Below are 24,173 nucleotides of genomic sequence, written 5' to 3' on the forward strand. Positions count from 1 at the left end.
TTTTCATGTTAATACTTTTTTTCTATTCTATTTATATGCTTTCTTTTGTTAATTACCTGTTCATATTCTTTGTTAATTTTCTCATTGGAATATTTTCTGTCATATTGATCAATAAGACTCTTATATTTTCCCAGTTTGTCATTTGAGAAGGTAATGACTTCAGCTTTGCCCCTCAGTGAACCTGGGGACCTCACAGGGGAACCTGGGACCATGGAGACCCAAAGCCAAGATTCTGCTCAATAGAATCTGTTTCTGTCTCCAGGACTGTGGAAAAGCGTCTCAAGTCCTGTTTATTTCAATAAAGCCTTGACATTTGTGCTACATTAGTAATCCCAGGAAAATCTTCCTGAATTAACTGGCTCCCTGGGAATTTTTGAGAAGTTTGGACTAATCAGAATTTGGCCAGTTTAGTCTGAGGAATTATACCTTTTGCTGATAATAGACATCTGGCTCAGAGTCCCATCAAAAGCTGTGCTGTTTGTTGGCTTTAATTAATTGCTAACTCACAGGTGTGGCTACCTATGGACTAATAATGACATTGCATAATTAAGGTAGAGTTACTGTGATCATAGAGACCCACATAATCAGTGTCAGAATCAGTGGTTAGCTGAATCAGAGCATGAAAAATCAATCATGAGTTGCTACTATTAGATGTGGAAGGATTTTAGGACATATTGTTAGCATCATCCCATGAAACTTCGTAAACTCCCCATTTTACCATGATAGAAATGAGTTAAAACAATTTTTTTTACCTTGTTGAATGATCAACTTGGGAGCAAGCTTAGGGCTTTTTAGCCTTCAAACTCTCCCTAAAGACTTTTGTTAACCAGACAAGGGCTTCATAGTAAAGTGTAGTCTGCAACAGGCAAAATGCCTCTTTTGTCTTTGTCTGGGAGTCCACGAGAATCTACTAGAAGCTGTTATGCCTTTGTGTCAAAGCAGTACCCTTCAGGAACTGAAAGAGGAATAACAGAATCCTTGATATTCCAGGTTTAAAAAAAAAACTTTCTGTTCAAGGAGAGGACTAAGAGTGTATCTTCCAGAGGTTTGGAATGCTGAGAGTGAATTAATTCAGTTCTTTGGCAGTGGAGCCTCTGAGACCCAGGCTTATCAGATGAGGAAGGTGGTTAACATTTAGGAAGCATTGGTTTTAGTGATCTACCACCCTAGTTGAGGACATCACCATCATTGGAAAAGCCTAAGTGTCCATCGACAGATGACTGGATAAAGAAGTTGGATATGTATATATACACATATACACACACAATGGAATACTACTAAGCCGTAAAAAAGAATAAAATGCCATTTACAGCAACATGGATGGACCTGGAGATCGTCATTCTAAGTAAAGTAAGCCAGAAAGAGAAAGAAAAATACCATATGATATTACTTATATGTGGAATCTTAAAAACAAAAGAAAAAAGACACAAATGAACCTATTTACAAAACAGAAACAGACTCACAGACATAAAAAACAAACTTTTGGTTACTGGGGGGGAAGAGAGTGAGAAGGGATAAATTGGGAGTTTGAGGTTTATAAATACAAACTGCTGTATATAATAAAATAGGTAAACAATTTTCTACTGTATAGCACAGGAAACTATGTTCAATATATTGTAACCTATAATGAAATAGAATATGAAAAGGAATACATGTGTGTATATGTATGGCTGAAACATTATGCTGCACACCAGAAACTGACACACTGTAAACTGACTATACTTCAATTAAAAAAAAAAAGGAAGAATAAAAGGACGTCACCATCATAACCCTAGACATAGTTGATAGTAAACGTTGTGGAGGATTGGGTAGCGATGTGGCTGACACTGTTATACATAGTAACACCCTTGCTCCCCCTAGCACTCCTCTGGGAAAGGTGAGACTAATCCTGTTTGGCAAGAATGGGGCTGAGGCAGAGAAGTGAAATCACTTGCCCAGAGTATATAGCTGAGTTTCAAGACTAGATTGACTAGCTCTTTCACTCTATATTGGTTTTTCTAGTTTCTGCTGGGATACTGGATTTGGATAGGAATGGGGATTTTTATGGAGTATTAGTTTAAATGAATCTATAAAGCAGGCTTTCTTTCTTTGTTTTTCGTGTATTTTGTAGACTTAAAAGGTATCAAACTTTTTCCAGTTTTTTTCTTTTTTAGAAAATTTAATAATTTAATTAACTTTACCATTAGGATTTATTTGTTTGTTAAATTGAAGTATCGATTTACAATGTTGTGTTAATTTCTAGTTCTACTAAGTTTTAATATTTGTAACTAGTATCATAGTAGTTACCATTTTTTCATAGCCACTGTTTACTAGCCATTCCATTTTTAAGGTATATTACTCCTTACCATGGCAGTTCTGCCAAATAAGGGACTATTTTTTTTTACAGATATGTGAATTACTAGACCACAGAAATATCATTGTTTTTATCTTTATCAGTATTTCAGTGGTGATCATTCAACATCTAGCAAAAGTACGTTTCCTCCCTATTCCTTCCCTTTAACTTCCTCCCACCGTGTTCCTTTCCAGTTTTGGCAGGATGCCGAACAAAATAGTCTTTTGTGGACAGGTCAACCACCTCATCTATCTTTTTGTCTCCACTGCCTGGTAAAATAGCTTCTGTATAATTATGATTTTCTGCACATAGGGCTATGTGACTTATTACATTGGATTTCCTCCAAATTTGTCTTACACACTTTTATATTAAAATGTGCTAAAAGGGCTGCTGGTGTTTTAAACAAACTCAGCATGGTCTAGCTTCCAAAACGCTTAGCTGCATAGATGAATAACTTTTATTTTACTGATGAGAATACAGAGTTCTAAGTGAGATTGTATGAAGTTTTGGAAATTTCATACCAAAGGCTGGAGGAGGAGGAGGAGAGGGGCAATATAACATTAGCTGGTAGCAAAGCAGCTCGTTTAATACTTGGAATACCTGAGAGTACACGTCCAGAACAGACCAAGCTGCCCATTTCTTCTAATTCCAAGTCTAACATCCGTCCTCTCCTATTCTCTTGAGCTTATGAATAAAGTTAGGCTCTCATCATGGTAGTAATTTAGACAGAAAAGGGAATGAAAGTTAAGTTTTTGTCTATTTCTTCATTTCCTAATTTCTGAAATTGTTTGACTATCAAGTTGTGTGCTTGGAATTGTGTCTTCCACTGTTCCAGTAATTACAGATAATTTAAGAAGTTATTCTGGATGCTCTTTCTGTTTTGAAAATGAGATATTTCAGAATTAGAGCCAAGGGAGAAATACAAATTTAAGGTAGTCCTGTCCCCCAGCCCCCGGTGGGGTGCTCTGAATCCTTGCATGTCAATCACCGGTATTCTTGAAGGTATGAGATGAGGGATTTCCACATTGTAGTTAAGTTCCCACATTTTCCTGTGCTTGGTTCTGGGGAATCAGTCCCCTGTGGTGGCAATAGGAGTTCCTTAAGAGGGACCGATTCTGATTACTTTTTCCTTATTCCTGCCCAGCTCTTTTGCCATATAAGTAGTTGCTTAAAAGAGCAGCTGTTTGAGTTTTCATGATTCTATTTGTTGGTTGGGTGGTAGTGCTGCTGGTCACCTGAGCTGACTCACGTGTCTGTATTTGGCTAGTCGCGCTCCTGGCGCAGTCTTCCAGGCCTCCCGCTCCACGTGGCCTTTCATCATCCTGGAAGCTTGACTGACCTGCTTTACGTTCAGACTCAGTAGCTTTCCAAGAAGGTACAAGCGGAAGCCGCAAGGCCTCGTAAGGCTTAGCTCTGGAAGTCATACAACATCCCTTCTGCTGTGTTCTCCTGGTCAGAGCAGGTCCTGCAGCAGCCCAGGTTTAAGAGGGAGGGAAGCAGACGCCACCTAGTGATGGAAGGGCCGCACAGTTACATGGCGAAGAGGTGTGGACACAGGGGGCTGTGGTTCATTGGTGGCTATTTCTGTAACAGTCAGCCACATAACCCAGAGTGATCTGAAAGCTAGAAGATGTCTTCCTTTGAACTTCAATATTCTGTGAGTTGCTCTGTGGTCAGATAGATATTCCTGGGCCGTAGTGAGTGTGAATATGCTTGGATAAATCCTCGTTCTTCATAATCTTAGTTCTGGATATTCTTGAAGATCTCATGCTTAGGAATGCTTCTCATGAGAACTGTGAGGAAGAAATTGTATACTGATGATGTGGGAAAAGTCTTGTGAACATTACTGGTGTTCTCTTAAAGAAGAGCTTTGAAACCTGAATTTTGAGGGTAGTGCAGAAGAATTGACCCTTCAGTCCTTGGAGTGGCTGAGTGTTGCCACCTCGGTCAGCTCTGATTCTGATTTTTCCAGTGTGTTGAACAAATGTCCTCATTTTCTATATGAGCTGTGGCATGAAGACAGGTTAGGCAGTATTGCCCTAAGGGACACAGCAGTGCTTTTGGAAATGTGATCGGATGAGGACAGATAACTGCTTTCCTTATCAGGCAGGGTTCTTGGTTGCAAACAACAGAAACTTAATTCTAGCTAATTTTACCCATACTTCAGTTGTCTGCATCTGTCCCTGTCAAATTTATTCCCAGATCAATAAACCTTTGAAAGTATTTTCTGTATCAGGCACTGAACTTGAGTTTTAAGTATACAAAGACAGTCTTCTCCATGGGACACTCCTTCCACGTAAATAACTTGAGATGTTCGACGTGCCACGTTTCTGTCCAATTGTAGATAAATGGGAGGGTCTCTTTAATCTCTGCTGACTGGTTTGGAATTGATTATTTGGTGACAGTCTCACCAAAGGGGGAACTGTAATCACAAATTTATAGTCTTTATTGATAATTACTTTAAATTGTATAAATATTTTAATCCCTGTTAGCTCCTAAAACTCTCCGCTGGCCATTTATAGTATCACTTCCTTACACCCCTTTCTGCCTGTGGAAGTTGTTGCAGGCTTTTGAAAAAAGTCCACATAGATCTAATGTCCTGTTTGTTTGTAGTTTTGTCATTAATAAATATCTGAATATGGTAACAGGTTGCCTTTAGTATTTAGTTTTTTGGGGGGCCCTTGAGAAAGAGAAGTAAAGATGAGAAAGACCAGAACTGATAGAGACCCTTACTTAGAGACAGTGAATGGGAGAGGAAGAGATGCTTAGACAGACAGACAGGCCCATGCCTACAGATGTTCAGAAATAGCCTCTAGAGTGTTGTAAAAGCTGCCTCTCTCTACCTTTCCCAGAATCTCACCTTTGATTGACTTTCTGGGGCATTCTTTCTCCTCCTCTAGACTGCCTTAAAAGTTCTTCCTAAACTGATGGTCTTTTGCACAGTTGGGGTGCAAAACTGAGAACAGGCCGTGTAACTTGATCTAACACTACTTATAGATGCTTTGAACTTTTGTAGAATTCCTCAGTATATTTTGTTAGTAAAAGATCTGAATATATACTTGGGCAGTTCTCAAGATAGTTGCAGATGTTTCTGAAATGTAGAGTGTGTTTAAATCTAATTTATGTGAGTCATGTCACATTGTATTACTTGTGTGCTTGTTCATTTATGCAGTAAATGTCCTTTAAAGACCCCAGTTTATTTTTGTTTCAATGTGAATGCAGTGCTGGAAAAGCATTCCGTGTGTGTGTGTGTGTGTGTGTGTGTGTGTGTGTTATATAGAAATATTTATTTTCAAAAGAACAATTTGAGTAAGTTTTAATTGCAGTACCATATTTTATTGGCCTGCAGAGGTTAGCTACTGTCCCATCAAATGGGCCTTTTGAGGAGAGGGCCAGTTTCGGCGTTTTCCTTTGGTTAGTTTTCGCAATGATTCTATGTTCTGTTATTGTCCTCAGCATTTGATCTTAGTCTTCCATCACTTTTTCATCATGTGGAGAGCATGAGTGACGTACCAGGTAGTTTTAAATACACACATGTGACAGGCAGTATTCAGCTTTTGATTTGGGGAGTTTGTAAGTGTTGAGCTCATTTAGATTTATGATCGCCTGAGGTCCTTAATTTTGTCTCCAGAAACTTTGCCATATAAAGTAACATTCATAGGTTCTGGTATTTTGGGGGCCACCTTTTCAGTCCACTGGAGTCTGCCTTCTGGCCCCCATATAGTCGCATCTGCCCCACATGCAAAATTCATTCACCTTCCTCCAACATCCCCCAAGTCTTAACTCAGTACATCGTCAGCTCAGCAGCCCCGCATCTCATCAGAATCGTCTGAATCATGCCTAGGGGAGACTCCTGAGTACGACCCATTGTGACACAAGATTCTTTTCCATCCGTGACTAGTTACCTGCTTCCAAACCGCAGTGGGGGGTCTGGCGTTGGATGACAGTTATGGAGATTCCCCTTCAGAAAGGGAGAACACTGAAGGCAGAAAGGAGTGAGCAAGCAGGCCCAAGAATTTCAAAATCTAGCAGGGCCGGTGACTAATCCTCTGCCTTTAAATATTTCTTAAAGACAAATTTCCAAGAAGTGAAAACATACTCATTTAAAATGTCTTCCTGTGTATTGCTGAACCTCTCACCAGAAAGTTATACAACTTACTCTCCTACCAGCAGTGTATTGTGCTGGTGATTCTTTTACCTGGTCGCTCGGATCAGCATGTTATCGTTTTAAAAATACAGGTATGTCTATGAAATAAAACCTCTAAACATTCTCAGTTTCACGCGAACAAAAATGTTAACTGTTTTCTGGTGTTACTGAATGCCTTTCATCATGTTTTCTGTTTTGTTTAACTGTTCCTACCCTTGCCTATTTTTCTATTCCTTCCCTTGATTTCTGTGATGTTTTTATATATTTAGAGTTTTTGATTACAAGAATTTTCCCAAGATTTTATTTAATTTTTAAAAGCTTTTTGGGTAAATACAAAGTTTGCTTTTCTAACACAGTCATACCTGCCATTTTTTGTAGAGTACTTTTTGCATGTGTAGTTTGAATGTCCTTCCTCGCCTTGTTGTCAAATAAAAATGATTTCAAAATAAATATTGGAACCCAGAAGGGCAGATTATGTGGACAGTTCATGCAGTACTGTGCTTATTTCGGGCAGTGGTATGTCTGGGCTGCTTGGGCACCCTGCAAACCGATCCAGGAGCCGCGGGGGCCCTCTGCTCTTGTCCTGCGGTCCTGCCGGCCAGGGGGCACTCAGACCTCCACACCGCGTGGAAGCACCGGGCTGAGCAGGTTGAGCCCGAAAATACATCTTCTGAGCCCGCTGAGGTGGGAGGGTGTTTGGATTGCAGAGACGTTGTTTGACTAGGTGGATTTATGTATGATAAACTGTGAAGAGTGAGGGCTAGAAGAAGTATCCTGCATATGTACCTGAAACCAGGATGTTCCTAAAATGCTGGAAAGTTCAGCTCTGTTACAGAATTTCCACAGACTTCTGTATTAATGGTTTTGTAAGATTTATTGACATAGAATAACATATGGTTAGTGAGTAAAGCATGTTATGAATCAGTATTGTGGCCTGATTTTCATTGTAGAGAAGAAAATAATGGTTACATCTATGTATAGGAAATAGTCTGCAATAGGCAAATGATTATTTTGAAATAATTGGACTTCTATTCAGTTTTTTAAACCCCATGTATTTTATAGGTATATATAATATTTTATGTATTTTTGTTTTCTTTGTCTTTCCTGAATTTTCTAGCTTTTCTGTAAAGGACTCTTTTTGGTATACTATAACACGCCGATACCTTCCCCCTCCTCATCCTGAAGAAGCTGCCCTGAAGCAGTGCTTATTGGGAGTACCTGTGCTACTCACTTGAAGTTGATTGTGCCGCGATGCTTTCAGCCCTTTATGGTTGTGGAACGCTTCATGTTCTACACTCAGTTGTCTGTATTACATTGGAGGGAAAATGATTTTTATTAAACTAAGGAATTAAAATGTAATACTGGAAAGGTGCTAATAATATTTTAGTTTTTTTTCCCAAAATATCTGCAGAGGTGAAAGATTTTTATAGTGGTATTTTTACTTGCAAAAGCATTATCATTTCTGAACAATACAAACTAGAAGCCCTGAGCATTGTTTTCTGTTCTGTTGGAGATGATTTGCGGTTAGTAACAACTTGAAGTCATTTTTGTTTACTTTTTCTTAATTCTGAAAAATTCTTTGCCACCTTTCAAAATATTTTATTAGCTGTATGTTAAAGCAAAATTTTCTGCCTTTTGATGTGAATTTCTTATGCCCCCAGAATTCTACCTGTTTTATGGTACTTGAAACTTTTACTTTTTATTTGTTATTTCTTAGGTAAACGTAAAGCACTGAAGTTGAATTTTGCAAATCCACCTTTCAAATCTACAGCAAGGTTTACTCTGAATCCCAATCCTGCAGGAGTTCAAAACCCACACATGTGAGTATTCCTGGTGATCAAATAAAAGGCTCAACTCAAGCAAAGATTTTAAAGTTACTTGTATTTTATGAATTTTTTCAAGTCAAGGGGTTGATATTTCTTTTATCTTACAGGCTATTTGAAATATTTCTGTTTTACTTAAATAGAAAGCTATTGATTCTGTAGTCTGAAGTAGGGAAACACAATTTTCCCTTTTAAAGTTTACTTGAAGGTAAAAAAGAATTGAAGATCCAGATTCCTTTATATCATTTCAGTGTCTCTCTTACTGAACTCTGAGAGTATTGTTTCTGCCTCTCCTGGATTTCCCGTTGGGCTGTAAGTAGTATTTAGAAAACGTAACTGTCTCCTGTAGACCTGCACAAATTATCCTCACTTACCAGGTAACAAAATAGGCTCCCTTTCTTAATAAATTCCTGTAAGATTTCCAGCCATGTGACAGTAAATTGAAAGATTACATACAAGTCAGTGTACAGGTGTCAGTGATTTTGAAAAATTTGTTCCCTTAGTATTTTTAAATTAAAAAATAGAAATGATATTGTTGCATTTCACTGAATAGTATTAGAAGTATGTTCATACATTTAAAGTAATCTCATCGCAGTAATATTTTACAGAACCCTTTGAACTGAAGTGAAGTAAGGCGTTAAATAACAATGGCTTCTCAGCCCCCAGACCTGGTGAGAACATGACAGGTCAATGCCAGCGGGTTCACATTTATACTCACATCCAGAAAAGTAATTTTTAACCATTTCTGGTATTGAGAACTCTAAAGCAAGTGGGGAAGATATGGTTAAAAAGTTGTCAGAACCCATTATTTTATAGTTTTTACTAATTCCTCAACAATTTGTATTCAAACCTTATTAGACTACAAATCTGTTTATTCTTCCCAAAGAGGCACATTCATTGCTATTTTCTTTTGATGCTTGGCATACATTGTGATTGCAAACAGTAACACGTTGGTGGGAGGTAGTGTCTTGCAATAGGAATGCTGGAAACATGTCAGTTTTACCACAGCAGTGCGTGCGAGGAGGCAGTGTGTGCGTGTCTGAACGCCCTTATGCTTCCACTGATCACCTTCAAGGGGATGAAAGATGCTTTCAGTGAAAACTGGAGGAGCAGGTCACTGGGCTGGGAGTGGTGTATGTCAGCATTGTTAGACTGATGTTCTTAACGAGATTTCTCGTCAGAGCTCAACCTTTTTACCTTCTCTGAAACATATTGAGGAAGGAAACTCAGTACTTCTTAATTAGTCAAAGCTCCAGCAGCAAGGAAGCACTCTTAAAAGCACCTCCTTCCTCGTTTCCTAGAATTCCTAGTGAAAGCTAGCGCAGAGCTGATTGTTGAACATAGTCCGTTTCTGGTACCTTGGTTGCTGGCTGGACGCATGTTTGAAGTCTGAGGAAGAGAGGATATGTAGTTATTGCCAAACTTAAGAAATCTTTCTTCCTTTCTTTCTTTCTTTCTTTCTTTCTTCCTTCCTTCCTTCCTTTCTCTCTTTCTCTCTTTCTTTCTCTCTTTCCCCCTTGGACACAGAGAAAGTCAGCCTGACTTGCATTTAGAACTGAAAAAACACTCACAGATTTGCATCCTTTTTCCTCAGGACTTTCTTCATGTATAGGGAGTTCACAGACAAAAAGAATTTTTTTTTTTAAAACAGTAAGCAAGGTGAAAAAAAGCTTTATTCCAAAAGTTGAGTCAACCAGGTTTTCTCTTTCCTTTTTTCCTTTCTTTTCCTCCCTCCCTCCCTCTCTTTCTCTCTCTCTCTCCCCTACTCCATTCCCTCCCCTCCCCTCAAATCATAATAATCCTGTAACTTGCTAGGTTTCTTACTTGTCTCTCCAACAGGTGTTACAGGTTTGAGAGGACACGGTAATAGGCATTTTTACTTTGTGATAGAATCTTTGGAATTTGATTCTGGTATGTAGACGTTTTAGACCCAGACTTCAAGTTTATTACTGCACTGGGCTGTCACCTGGGTTGGGAATGGGCGATGACTCGTGCTGGTACTGTCAGAGACTGTGTTTCACTGCTCAGGGTGGCACCTCTCCCCCGCCTCCCTGCCCTCTTCACGTGTTCTGTGCACTGTCAGGCGCTGAACACCACTGCCAGTCGCTGTTTAGGGTAAGAAGTTTGCAATTAGAAAACACAACTTGTAGTAAGTTGGGGCTTTGAAAAAGATGCCTCTATGCCATTTTTATGCGTTTACTTCTTCTAAAACTTCCTTGAATTTAGCTTTTTTCCTTGAGCTTTAGTTACAGATATAAATATAAAACTTTAAAAATGAACTCTAGAAAAGAAAAGATGAAATATAAGCAAGTAATGAAGTTCAGATATATCCCAAGGACTAGTTTCAGATCCATCTGGCATTTAATGTCTCCTGGGTACAGGATTCTGTGGAAGATTAAAAAAAAAATTAAGACAGTGTCCTTATTTTCTGAGAAATAGCAGTTTAAAATAAATTTCCAGAAATGACAGCAATTCAAGAAGTAAGGCACAAAGTAATACAGATCAAATGTCAGATGAATGGTGCAGCAGGGAGTAAGATCACTTTAGATAAACAGCTTGGGGAAAAGTTTCACAAGGGAACAGGTTTGAACTGGGTTTTGAAAGGCAGGTAGAGAAGGACAGGTGGAGGGGGGTGGCATTCCGGTGAGTGTGGGTGCAGGGTAGGTTTTGGGGGCTGTGTTTAGATCTGTTTAACGTGGCAGGGATGTTACTTACAGATTTCTTATTTCTTGGCCATCTCTTTGTCTTCTTGTTTTCTATCCTAGGAGATTTCCATTATTTTCTGACCCTTCTATGGAATATTCTGTTTTGGCAATTGATTTTAATTTTAAGAGTTCTACCTTTTTCTTAGTGTCCTATTCTTAATTTATGGATGTAGAATCTGGAAATTGGAAGTTCTTTTCTATCCTGTAGGTAATGTGTTTCCTCAAGGATCACTTTTTCTTGTATCTTTGTCTTTCTCCTTTGTGTTAGTTTTTCTCCCCCCCCCCCAACGTGTCTAGCAATTCTTGGTCGTCCATTGATAGTTGAGGATGAGGAAATTAGAAGGCTTATTGGCAGCTTTGGTTGTAGGTGGTCACCTGGAAGGCAGACCTGACTTTTCTGTGAATGGTTTGAGTGCGGGTTCTTGGGCCAGACACATTCTAGGTGCCATAATGAGCAGGCCAGCATTCACCCTAGGACGCCTTGTTCTTTCCTGATAGTATGTTTATTTTCTTTAGAGACATGCTGTCTTCATTTTGAGGGGAGAGTGGAGAAGAGAGGAGGCTCTGAGTAAACCTTTCTTTTAGAAGGGATTTTAGTTAACTCTTCCGTTCCCAGGCCTTCACACCTTCGCACTGTGGACCCTCCCCAAGGTTCTGTCTCTTGTCTCTGCTGTGTGCTCCCCACCTACCATGTGTTATGGGTGGTGGTCTTCTCTAGTTCTGTTTTTTTTTTTAAACCCCTTATTATGGAAAATTGCAAGTATATCCCAGACTGGAGCGTGGTAGGTGAATCTGTGTATTTATCCACCAGCTTCAGCAGTTGATATGGCTGGTATTATTTTTATCTCTTCCCCCACCCTCCTCAGCTTTAACCAAACCTCAGACATAATATTCCATCTATAAATATTTCAGGATGTGTTTCTAAAAGACAGAGACTCCTTTGTAAAACACAATAATAATACTATTATTACATCTAGTAGAATAAGTAATTCTTCACTATATCAAATAAATAGATTACTTTATCACTTTTTTTAATAGTTTGAAGCAGAAGCTAAACAAGGTTTGCACTGCAGTTAGCTGGCTGATAAGTTTTTGAAATTACAGAGTCCCTGCTCTTCAAATTTGTTAGTTTTACTTTGTCTGCACATTTTTGTCTGCTTTCAAATATTCAGAAATTTGTCTAAATCTGTTTCTTTATTGTTTATGTCCTTTAAAAAAATAAGTCTTTCCATGTGAGTCCCTAACAGTGAGGAGACAGCCTGAACAGGCACCTTGATTTTTAATTATCATTGGTTAGAATTATAAGTATTCCCAATACATAAAAAACGAGTGTTATAATACAGACTTTCGTACCTACTACCTGGATGTAGCAGATGTTAACATTTTGACATGTGGCCCTTTAAATGAAAGATTAAGCTGTAAAACTAAAGAGTGCGAGGAAAAACTAAAGGAATGGTGTGTGGCTACCTTTTGCATTTCCACCAGGATTAGATCATACTAGGCACTGTAAGTCTTTCTGATACCCCAAGGGTAGTCTTCTAAATGTGGCAGGCTTGTGCCAGAACCGTGTTCTGTATCTAAAATTTGACATGAGCAGAAGTGGATATCCTTCTGCTGTATTCTGTGTTTTCATCATGCTGAGTGACGTGTGGGTGCTGTCCGTGTCCTGAGTCATTTAGAACACGCTGAATACCCTTGGGGTTCTGAGAGAACAGCTCTTTTATCTTCACAGCACCTCAGGAGTGTACAAGACGAAACACTCGCTTAAAAGCTAACACTGGAAGTAAATAATGGTGAGTAAGGATACGTTTTGGGGCTTAAGCTAAACATTTTGGGACCGCATGTTGTAAACTTATGGGGCTCTCATTTGTGGTGGCCAAGAGGATCTCTGGGATCTCATTTATCTTTATTACATTTGAGCAGAAAAAGGCTCAGTTGTGCTATAGAACATCTCAGAAGTAGTTTTAAAAGAAGTTGTGACGTCCCCAGTTAATCACTAGTATTCTTAATTCCATAACGAGTCTACTCAGTAGAGCTTTATGTTAAAACGTAGAACAGTAATTACAAATGATCTCGGCACTTACTGCTGGTTACATTGTGGAAGCTTTATCTTTTAAGCTGACTGTCTTAGATTAACCATTTCGTTAATGTTGGAGACCTCATTTCTATCGCAGAGTCATCACTATCTCCATGACCTTCAGTGTGTCTCTTAACTCTTTGGTCTCAATTCAGGTGCTGACTTAGAACAGTGACTTTCATTATTTTATACAGTGAATTAGGGGAGGGGGCGGAGGGAGAGAGAATACATATATGAATGAATATGATTCAAGCCAATTTTGTGCTACTTTTCTTCAAAAACCATCTTATGCACAGGCTGGCAGGCTAAGTGTGGAGGTGGGAGAGGGCCCCGTAATCTTGTCTCCCCCAGTCCACCACAGTGGCCCCAGGACATCTCTGGTCAGTTCCTAAGTGTGAAAACCGTTAGTATGGATGAGCCTAAGAGGTTTTTTGCCCATCTTTGAATTTTTGATGTGATCATAATGATTTGGAATCTCTACATTTCTGTGGTGGAACACTTTCACAAAATGGCAATAATGTTTATGGTAGAAACACTTATAGGTACAAATTAGTACCCCAAATTTAAAAATGCCAAATGTGTCAAATTCTGTGAGATAATCTATTTACTTTTGGCTGGTTTAGATACACTGCTGCAGACTTTCTTTTTTCTTACTGTAGCAAAATACACGTAACATAAAATTTACCTTCTTAACCATTTCTAAGTGTACAGCTTAGTGGTGTTAAGTACACTCATGTTGTTGCGTATCCATCACTACCATTCCTCTCCAGAATGCCTTCGTTTTCTCAAACTGAATCTCTGTGTCCATGAAACACTAACTCCCCATTCCCCTTTCCTCCAGCTTCTGGCGGCCACAGTTCTACTTTCTGTCTCCGTGAAGTTGATTACTCTGGGTACCTCATATGAGTGGAATTGTACAGTACTCGCTCTTTTGTGTCGGGCTTATTTCACTCAACATCATGTCTTCCTTCTCGCCAATGAAAAGGTGATTGGAAGCTTTGTGATTTGACTGCCCAGTGAGGCGGAGGAGAGGTGCCTGGTTTTTTTCCTTTGGAGGATTCCCAAATGTTGGTATTTGGAGGTATTTTCCTCTTGCTTTTGGGCAAATTTCCCCCCCTCACACACCCAGAGGGTTAAAAAAAACATCTCCCTTAAGGATGAGGAGGGGGTTGAACTGGGTTGCTGAGAGAGATCTGTGTATTGGGCTGTTTCAGTTCTGCTGTGAGTCTAGGCAAAGGAGACTAGGTGAGTCTCTACTGTACAGGCTTTTGCTTAATCCAGCTACGTTTCTCCTCTGTCTGGCGTCTTTTGTACAGTTTCACAGGAGTATACAGCCGTAGGCCACCTGCTGAGCTAGAGGAGGGGTTATCATCTGATTGAGAGGATCTAGGGACCTAATTGTCCCCTAGGTAGACTTTAATATTGCCTCAGGAGTTAACCCCTCCCCCCCCCCCCCCCCCCCGCCCCCAATCCTTAATAGATGCTTCTTGTTCTTGAGCTTTTCTGGGCTTCTGTAATTCAGGTCAGTTTACTTTTTTGGCACCCCCTGTTGCAGGCAGTTTTTAGTTTTACCTTTCCCTGCCTTGTAAATCTGTTATTGCTTGTTGATTTACTTTTGATCTTCCAAAAATTTATTGCTGCTTCTCCTCTAGGGTGGTCTCTCCCAGTCTTTTTTACATTGTGAGTTTGTATATTTAAAAAATCCTTTCTTCTGTTTTATGGTGTTTCAGGAGGGAGGGGATACTAATACATGTCTATCTGGAAATCTCTTCACTAAGTGAACTTTAAAAATTAAGCTTCTTGACATAATAAGAAAAATATGCTTCTTTTATATCTGACCATTTAAATATTTGTTCTTAATTTAGGGATTTTTTTAAAAGAAAAGAAATAGGCATGAATTAACTCAGTTGAGAGAATAATTATAGAATCTGAATGAGTCAGAAAGAAAGAGAAAGTGTTATAATACTGTTTCTAAAAATTTAAATGCCTAGTCAGGGCACATACACAGAATCACTAGAAAGAGTACTGAATAACTTTAAGGAGCTAGGAAAAGCAAGAGCATATTAAATCCAAAGTAAGTAGAAGAAAGGAAATAATAAAGATAAGAGCAGAAATTAATGAAATAGAAAATGGACAAATATTAGAGAAGGTCACAAATTCAAAAGTTGTTTCTTGGAAAGATCAGTAAAAGTAAAGAACCCCTAACAAAATATATCAAAGAAAAAAAGAAGCCCAAGTTGTCACTGTCAGAAATGAAAGAAGGGGTATCACTACAGATCCCACAGACAGTAAAAGCATAATAAGGAAATATAATAAATAACTTAATGCCAATAAATTCAGTAACCTGAATGGTATAGACAGATTCCTTGAAAGACATAAATAATCAAAATTAACCCAAGAAGAAATGGAAAACCTGTATATCCCTATATCTGTTAAAAACTGAATTTGTAATGAGAAGACTTTTACTCTCAAAGGAAACTTTGGGCCCCAGATGGTTTTCCTTGTCAGTTTTATCAAACATTAAAGGAAGAAATAAATTTCCACAATTTTTTCAGGAATGGAAGAGTAGAGAGCATTTCCCAACTCATTTTTATGAGGTCAGCATAACCCTGATGTAAAACTAGGCAAGGACATTATAAAAAAAGAACACTGCAGACCAGTGTCCCTTGTGAACACACGCTTGAAAATTCTCAACAAAGTATTAGCAAACTGAACCCAGAACATGTAGAAAGGACAACACGTCACAGCCAGGCGGGCTTCATCTTCATGTGGCATTTGAAAATTATCAGTATAATTCATTGCATTAACAAAATAAGGAGGAACATGGCATAATCATTTCAGTAGATGTAGAAAAAGCGCTTGACAACATTCAATGTCTACTCATTATAGACTTTCTCATTAAACTAGGAAAAGAAGGGGGACTTCCTCAACTGTTCAGAGGACATCTATGAAAAACCTGCAGCTGACACCATACTTAATGACAAAGGACTTAATGTTTTCTCTTCAACTGGTGATAAGACAAGAATATCTGTACTCACCAATTCTATGCAGTATTACGTTGGCGGTCTTAGCCAATGCCATAGGGCAAGAAGAATTAAAAGACATGAAGATTGGAAAGAAAGAAGCAAATCAGTCTTTTTTGGAGGAGGGGAGGGCAGATGATATGACATATATGTAGAAAATCCTAGTTATTTTACGAAACATTATTTGAATTATCAAGTGACCTTAGCAGGGTCACAGAAATACATAATCATTATTCCAAAATCAATTTTAAAATACTAGTAAAGGAGCACTTAAAAATGAAATTGAAAAAATCATTGTAGGAACATGAAAAAGTATAAAATACTTAGGGATAAACTTAGTGAAAAATACATAAGACTTCTATACTAAAACTACAAAACTACAGAATATTACTGGAAGAAATTAAATACCTAAATACATGGATTAGGACGCTATGTTCATGGATTGGAAGCTACAATATTAATTAATGGGGTGTGTGTTCTTCCCGCATTGATCTATTGATTCATGTAATCCCAATGAAACTCTATCAAACTTTATGTGTGTGTGTGTGTGTGTGTGTGTGTGTGTGTGTGTGTGTGTGTGTGATGTGACATTGATTCTAAAATTTATATGGAAATGCAAAGGATCCAAAGTAGCCAAAAGTAATTTTATAAAAGAATGAGTTGGAGGACTTAAACTTTGACGTTTGCTATAAAGCTACAGTAATTAGGGCTTTGTGGAAGAACATTAAGGACAGACAGATAGATCAGTGGAATTGAATATCAAGTCCAATAGACAAACGTACCTAAAAATTGATTTTTGATCAGATTGACTGTACAGTTCAGTGGAGACAAAGAGACACTCTTCATGGTGATGTAACAACTGGAAAAAGGAAGGGAACAGAAGAAATCTTGATTCCTGCTTCATATCGTATGCAAAACTTAGTTTGAGAGGGATCATAGACCTAAAAGCAAAAATTCTATAAAGCTTCTAAAAGGAAATATCAAAATAAGTTTGTGATCTGGCTTAGGGAAAGATTTCCTTGACAGGACAAAGAAATAAATAACTACTGAAAAGTGATAAATTGAATTTTACCAAAATTTAAAATTTCTGTTCATCAAAAGCTTCTTAAGAAAATAAATAAGCAAGCTACATACTGGGAGAAAATTTTCACAGTTAATATACCTGACAAAGGACTTCAGTAAATATAATGAACTACAACACAAAACAAAGAACTCAATTAAAAATATGGGTTAAAGACTTGATAGACATTTCACAAAAGAGGTATGGGAATGGATAATAAGTAGATGAAAAACATGCTTAACAACATCAGTAATTAGGAAAATGCAAGTTAAAACCACCAGGAAATGCCATTACACACCACCAGAAAGCGTATAATTTAAAAGACCGTACAGTATATTGACAAGTATAGGGTGTAATTGGAATTCTCATGTATCATTTGGGGAGTAGAAATGGTAGGAAACTCTTTAATAGTTTCTTATAAAGTTAAACATACATCTACCCCATGACTCAGAAGTTCTACTCCTTGTTATTTGACCAAAATGAAAACATCCTTAGGAAGACTTGCATACGAATGCTCATGAAAACTTTATTTGTAATTGCCCTCAAACTAGAAACAACCCATGTCTAATGACGGAAGAACGAATAAACAGATTGTGGTATATAATTCAATGAAATACTCCTCAACAGTAAAAAAGAATAAAGCACTGATGCCCACTGTCACATTGGTGGATCTCCAAAAATGCTGAGCAGAAGAGGCGAGAAAACACATTGATATGTCTCTCTGAAGTTCTGAAGTCGGCAAAACTAATCTGTGGTGGCTGAAATCAGAGCGTGTGTCTCTGGAGGGGACTGACGAGAATGGCTGAAGAGAACTTCCTGGGGTGATGAAATATCCTGGATCTTGTCAGGGTTGTGGAATGTAAGGGTGTACGTGTTTGTTAATTCATCAAACTCAATGCACTTTTCACTGTATGAAAATGATACTTCACTTACAAAAAAAGCAGAATGCGAATGATAAAAATTATGTTTGCTCTCACCAAACAGTACTTGAGGTTTTCTGTTCTTGTTCTCAGAACACCTCTGTTTCATCAGTCAGTTGATAAGTATTGGACCACTGTGTTTTTATTGAATATAGTTCTTATGCTTGTAGAACAATATTGGGACAAATTTCATTTCTGCCCATTTGGTTTCCCTTGCCATGATGTTTGAAAGAAACAGTGAAAATTAAAAGTAGCTTATCAGGTATCTTTTGAAGGTTAATCGAGAGCATCCATCAAGTCACATGAGGGGCGATGTGGCCCTAAGTAGTTGGATTCTCCTAGAAAACGTGTGGGGACATGTTGTCTTTGTTGTGCTTTTAAAAGCACATTTACTAGTGGTTTTTACTTCCCTCCCTCCTTTCCTTCCTTCCTTCCTTCTCTTCTGTTTTTGAACACAGAAAAGTATAAAGAAGAAAACTAAAATGGCCAGGATCTTGCCATCTGGGTAGTTCATGCTTCCCTGTGAATAGTAAGTCACATGTGCTTCTGGTCAGGCAATTCAGTTGGTAGAGAAAAGTATAAGACTCAAGGCCCCACGTCCTCAGTGTCTCTCTCTGAAGGTACAGCCCTGGGAGGTATAGTACATCCTTGCAGAAGAGCTTGCTCGAGTGTCAGCATATGTAATTAACTTAGATCAAACCATGAAAATACCTATACAAAAAGCAGTTCTATTTTACACTGCTTTGTGACTTTTTCTTCACAAAGTACATCTTGAAGATATTTCTATATTAGCACATTCCCTGTTTTTCAGTCAGTTTTATACCTTTCATTGCACTGTATAGCCATTTAGATTATTTTCATTTTTAAAGTAAAAACAGTGTTTTAAGAGCAACTTTGTATTAGTGAAATGTCATATTTTCTTGTAATTGCAAAATGTTTTAATCCTCTGTAGATTGGCAGTTTTGGGCCTTTGTCCTGCCTTAGGAGACTCAGAAGTGGCAGTGTCTTCTCGGCCTCGGCATTGTGGACATTGTAGGCTGGATAATTCTTTGTTGTTGGGGGCTGTTCTTTGTATTATAGGATGTTTGGCAGCACCTCTGGACTCTACTCACTTGATGCCATAGCCCCCGCCTCCCTCAGATGTAACAACGAGAAATGTCTCCAGACCCGTGGGGGGCAGAATTGCCCCTGGTTGAGGACCACGGATGCAGAGTGCGCTGCAGGTTCCCCCAGCTGCTTACCATTGGCCTCTCCTGATCAAGGAGCTGCAGAGGTCGGATACAGCAGGCGTGTTCCTCCTTACCTTGGGATTTGATTGGTTGCAAAAGCGTAGGGAATGGATATAGAGCCATTTCCTGGGGTCCAGAGCTCTGTGAGCCTCTGATAGCTGTCAGAAACCAAAGCAGCCCAGTATGCGTCTGTCAGCCACTTGGCAAGTCTGTTGAATGTCTGCCATTTACTGAGTACTGCAGTGGGCACGGGGCATTTCATGTTGACAAAGAGATGTCAGTGCTACTTCATGAAGCTTAAGGTTTAGAGGTAGACACAGACATTCAGCAAATGAATGAGTGAACAAATGAATGAAATTGTAAGTAGTATGCATACTGTTGAAGGAAAAGAAGCAGATGGCATGAAAGAATGAAAGAGGGGCCTGTCCTGGAGTGGAGTTGGTGAAGAGATGGCCATGGAAAGCCTCTGAGCTGTGTGGGTTTTACTAGATCTGGGGAGGGGACTGATGAGAGTGTTCCAGGTGGAGGGAGCAGCCTGCATTTGAAGTTGCAGGGTGTCAAGGTGGGGAAGATTCAGCTTCTTATGGAACAGAGAGAATGCCAGTTTGAATGGAGAATGACTGAATGAGGAAGGAAAAGTTTAAAATAAGGGCAGAGAGATTGTCATGGGCCAGATAAAGAAGGGCCTTGCAGGTGGAGTTGGGATGACATCTGAAGTGCAGTGGGCAGCGAGGGAAGGCTTATACGCAGGTGAGTGACACGATCTGACTTACAGCCCCAAGTGATTCTGCCTGTTGTGTGCGGTGTGTATTCGTGACAGGCAAGAACAGAATCAGGGGGAGCTGATTCTGTGGCAGTGTAGCTGAATAGAGTGGGTGGTAACGATGTTAGGTTGATGACAGTGGAGGTGCAGGGAAATGGACAGATCCCAAAGAGTTTTCAAAGCAGTATTAACAAAAATTGGTAATTTTTCTTTTATTTATGCATTTATTTTACAATATATTTCTTAAATTGAAGTACGGTTGATGTACAATATTATATATTACAGGTATACAATATAGTAACTCACAAAAATTGGTAATAATTTAAATGTGGGTAGTGAAGAAGGGAAGGTGTTTGTAGTGACTTCCAGAATTCTGGCTTGAATGTTGGGTTCAGTTGTCATGACTGTGATGGGGACCCTTGAGTGTGGAGCACGGAGCTTCGGTGGATGAGGGAGCACAGGGGAGCAGGAGCTCGGCTTCAGGTGTGTGAGGTGTGCGGTGCCTGTGAAATAGGTGATGAGGGATATCAAGGAGGTAAATGTAACGCATGCTCTGCTGTTGAAAAAAGCAGTCTGGTGCTGAGAGGAAAGGGTGTGGGTTGGAGATAAAAAGTTGAAAGTTGTCAGCATAGAGATGAAAACATTGTCTACACAGAGAGTGTATCTTGATGAGAGAATTGGGTCCAGGGCTGGATCCTGAGAAATCTGACACTCAGAGTTGCATTCAGAGGAGCCACAGGCAGAGACAGGAAAGAGAGGTGGAAAGCAGGCAGAGGGACCAGGCCCTGGTTCACAGGACAGGTGGGGGGGAGGGCTGGGGCTTGGATTCTGAGAGGGCGAGGACGGCTGCTTTGTTGGTGACGACTTCTGAGATACCCTTTTAACTACTCTGATTTTTTACAATACTTGAGGGGATGGGGTTTTAGCCACCAGGAAGACTGGAGCCCAGATAGGGAAAAGATCTTGTGGAAACTTATAACCTGTTGGTTTCGGGCAGCTTTCGTAACCTTTTCTGTGAGAAGCCCAACCCAGGAAGGCCATTCCGGTGTCAGCTGTGAGTACAGGTGACAGATGGTCAGCCTTAAGGAACATGCAGCGCCAGGTAAACAGGAGTGTTTGTCGTGTTCTCTCTGTTGCAGCTTCCTCAGTGATAAAAGTGCTTTCTGCTTCATAAGTCAGCACTCCTTCAAAACACTGCAGATTTGTGCAGTTAATCCCTTCTGTTCACTGTTGCTGGTATGGACATCAGAATTTGAATATTTGTCTTTGGAGTGTTTGAGCACTTCTTCTAGATACGTTTCTTTTTTCAGTTTTTCCTTTTGCCTCATCTTAGAGCTTAGCAAAGATACTCATTTTGTTAGTAGTGCCAGGAAGCAGGCAGTTTCCATGGCAACTGACAGATTGCGTTTACTGTGGAAATTTCCGGAATTAACAGAACTGCATTGCAGAAGGAGGCATAAAGCAGTATTCATCTAGAGATCCTAACAGTGTGGACACAGAAGGGCAGTTGCAGTGGTGCGCAGGGTATGTGTTCTGCTTGTTTTCCTGACTAAGGAGTACGAGTTCTTTATATATATGCTGAGGAGAGAGTAGAACAGCTCGAGGCATTTTAATATATGCTGGCTTGATAAAGTCAAGGATGCTTTGTGGGGAAAGAAGGAAGAAATAGTTTGGGAAGAAAGATAATGTTTGGTAGCATTGGGAGGCAATCAGGATACATGGAGTAGAAGGCTGTGCTCATGAAGTGAGAGGAGAAAACACGTCAGCTGGGTTAGATAATAAAGAGGTCTTACGGGTGGTGGCTCTAGACGCAAGGCGTTTGTTTATCGAAGGAAAATAGGAGGCATCGGCAGGTTTGGGGAATCAGGTCCTCACGTACACGGGAACGCTGTGGCTGTACTGCCCTGTTACTTGCTGGAAGTACTCGGAGCTGGGGAAGCTGCTCCAGGTGCTCGCGAGGTTTGCTGCTTCCTTGTGTCCTTTCTCACCTAAGAGATGGGAGAATCGGGGAAGGGGTATCAGACCCTCAGTCCCACTCCCCGTGGATTTATGGTGGATTTTTAAGAAAACGCCTGAAAAGTATCTCAAGATTAAATTCTGGAAATAAAAAACTGTAGGACTTGGGTAGATAATTGGAGTTTCTTATCCTCCAGAGCATCATTGTAAATTTGAAAGAGAAATGATATGAAAAATGAGTAGATGGGATTTAGACCGTTGAAGTGATAGGTATCATTTAGATGACTGATAACATTTAGTTTATGTAGTAAGCAGAGTACAGCTTGTGAGCCAATGTGGCCGGCTGCTAGGTTTTGAAAATAAAGTTTTATTGGAACATAGCCACACCCATTTGGCTACATAGTTACCACAGAGACCAGTATGGCTGGCAAAGCCTAAAATACTTACTGTCTGTCTCTTTACAGAAAAAGTTTGGAGACTTGTGATTTAGATGGTGTATTTGATTCCTGGGGCTGCTGTAACAAATTACCAGAGACTTGGTGGCTTAAAACAACAGAAATTTATTCTCTCAGGTTCAGGAGGCCAGAAATCTGAAGTCAAGGTGTTCTCAGGGCCATGCTCCTTCCAAAGGCCTGAGCGGAGGACCCATTCCAGTTGCTGGTTCTGTCTTCACCTCCTTGTGTCTCTGTGTGTCTGTTTTCCCCTTTTCTGACCCTTGTAAGGACACTCATCATTGTATTTAGGGCCCACCCTAATCCAGGATGGTCTTTTCTTAATGATATCTGTAAAGATAGGGTCACCTTCTGCAGTTCCAGATGGACATGTCTTTGGTTGGGGTCACAGGTCAGCCCACTGCATATGGTATTGAAGAGCTGGATTTTGGCTTCTTAGAGCACATTGTGTTAAGAGTAGCTAGTTCTGGCAAGTTTCCTTTGGAAACCTATGAGCTATATGCTCTGCAGTAGATGTATTGTCTTGCTGGAGAGGATGTTAAACTGACTCTTCAAGGACAGGGTGATTGATACAGGCTTAGTTGTCCAGGGTCTTCAAGATCCTCTCATATATTTCGTCTTGTTTCTTTAGTTGTTTCAGGGATCACGTTAGTCTGTCTCCTGATGCTCCAGAGTGTCCCAAGCACAAGGGCCACAGATACTCCTGTGAGATGGGAGAATTATGGAATCAGAGAACAATGTTTTCAATGCTTTGAGAAGGAACATCTATGAATATGACATTTTGCAGCATTCAGATCATTTTTTGTAAGAATGATTAGCATTTTTTCTTAAAGTAGAGGAAATCATGGCCTTTATTTTAAAAGGATTGGAATATATTGAGAAGAGAACACATTTGGGTAAATCAATAACAAGATTACTGAAAAGGGTGACAAGAAAAAAAAACATTGCTAGGAAACTGAAAATGCAGTGAGATGAAATCTGTGTTGCATGCGGAAGTGAACCTGAGTGATGCACTGTATGATGGCAGAAGGAAGGAAGCAATGCGAGTCATTGATTTGCAGGCATTCAGATAACCACATTTTTTTACGTATATAATTTCACAAATACAATTGAAGGTAAACAACACCCTGGAGAAGCAGTAACAACGCAGGACAAAGGGCTGATGGGTATGTTAATAGATAGATAACTTTTTAGCAGAAGCAGCAACACAAAAATAAACAGCTTCTGGGAACGTTCTCTCAGGCTGTTAACCTAAGAAGAACACGAGTTTACCAGGTAGCTAAGAACCTCCCACTCTGAGAGTAATACATCAAGATGCCACTGGAAAGAGGGATCTAGCCTGGATCCCCTTCTAGGTTGTCATGAGGGACACCACCGGGCCCGGGGCCCCCCTGCGGGTGCTCCCGGCAGTGCAGACTCCAGGCGGCGTACGCACCCACGTGGGCCTTGCGAGGCTGCTGTGTCAGAGGGGTTTTGAATGAAGTCTGTAAAGCAGTAGGTATGGCAGGTCATTTTGTAACCTATACACATAGTACAGGAAGACGCAGAGGGTCTATACTGAATGGTTAATAGTGCTTTTGTCTGGATTATGATTGACTTTTCTAATAGACCTTTTACTTGTGTAATTGTCGTGGGGGCTCTTGGCTGAGTCTCCCAGGTTGATAATCAGGGTCTTGGAGTTGGAAC

General features: G+C 39.7%; 1 protein-coding gene across 4 annotated transcripts in view; it reads left to right on the forward strand.

Moving 5' to 3' along the window:
• Nucleotides 1-24,173, forward strand: part of MAP2K4 (mitogen-activated protein kinase kinase 4) — a 90,538-nt gene that overhangs the window by 20,659 nt on the left and 45,706 nt on the right. For 3 of the 4 annotated variants that reach the window (XR_012060342.1, XM_031674817.2, XM_031674816.2), the window contains one exon: nt 8,197-8,299. The exons of the other annotated variant lie outside the window; for it this stretch is intronic. Coding sequence is in view for 2 of the 3 variants with exons in the window: in XM_031674817.2 (XP_031530677.1) it covers nt 8,197-8,299 (103 nt within the window). In the remaining variant the exon portion in view is untranslated. The remainder of the gene's footprint in view (nt 1-8,196; nt 8,300-24,173) is intronic. 4 annotated transcript variants of the gene reach the window in all.

Source organism: Vicugna pacos, chromosome 16 (assembly GCF_048564905.1).
Source record: "Vicugna pacos chromosome 16, VicPac4, whole genome shotgun sequence".
Lineage (NCBI taxonomy): Eukaryota > Metazoa > Chordata > Mammalia > Artiodactyla > Camelidae > Vicugna > Vicugna pacos.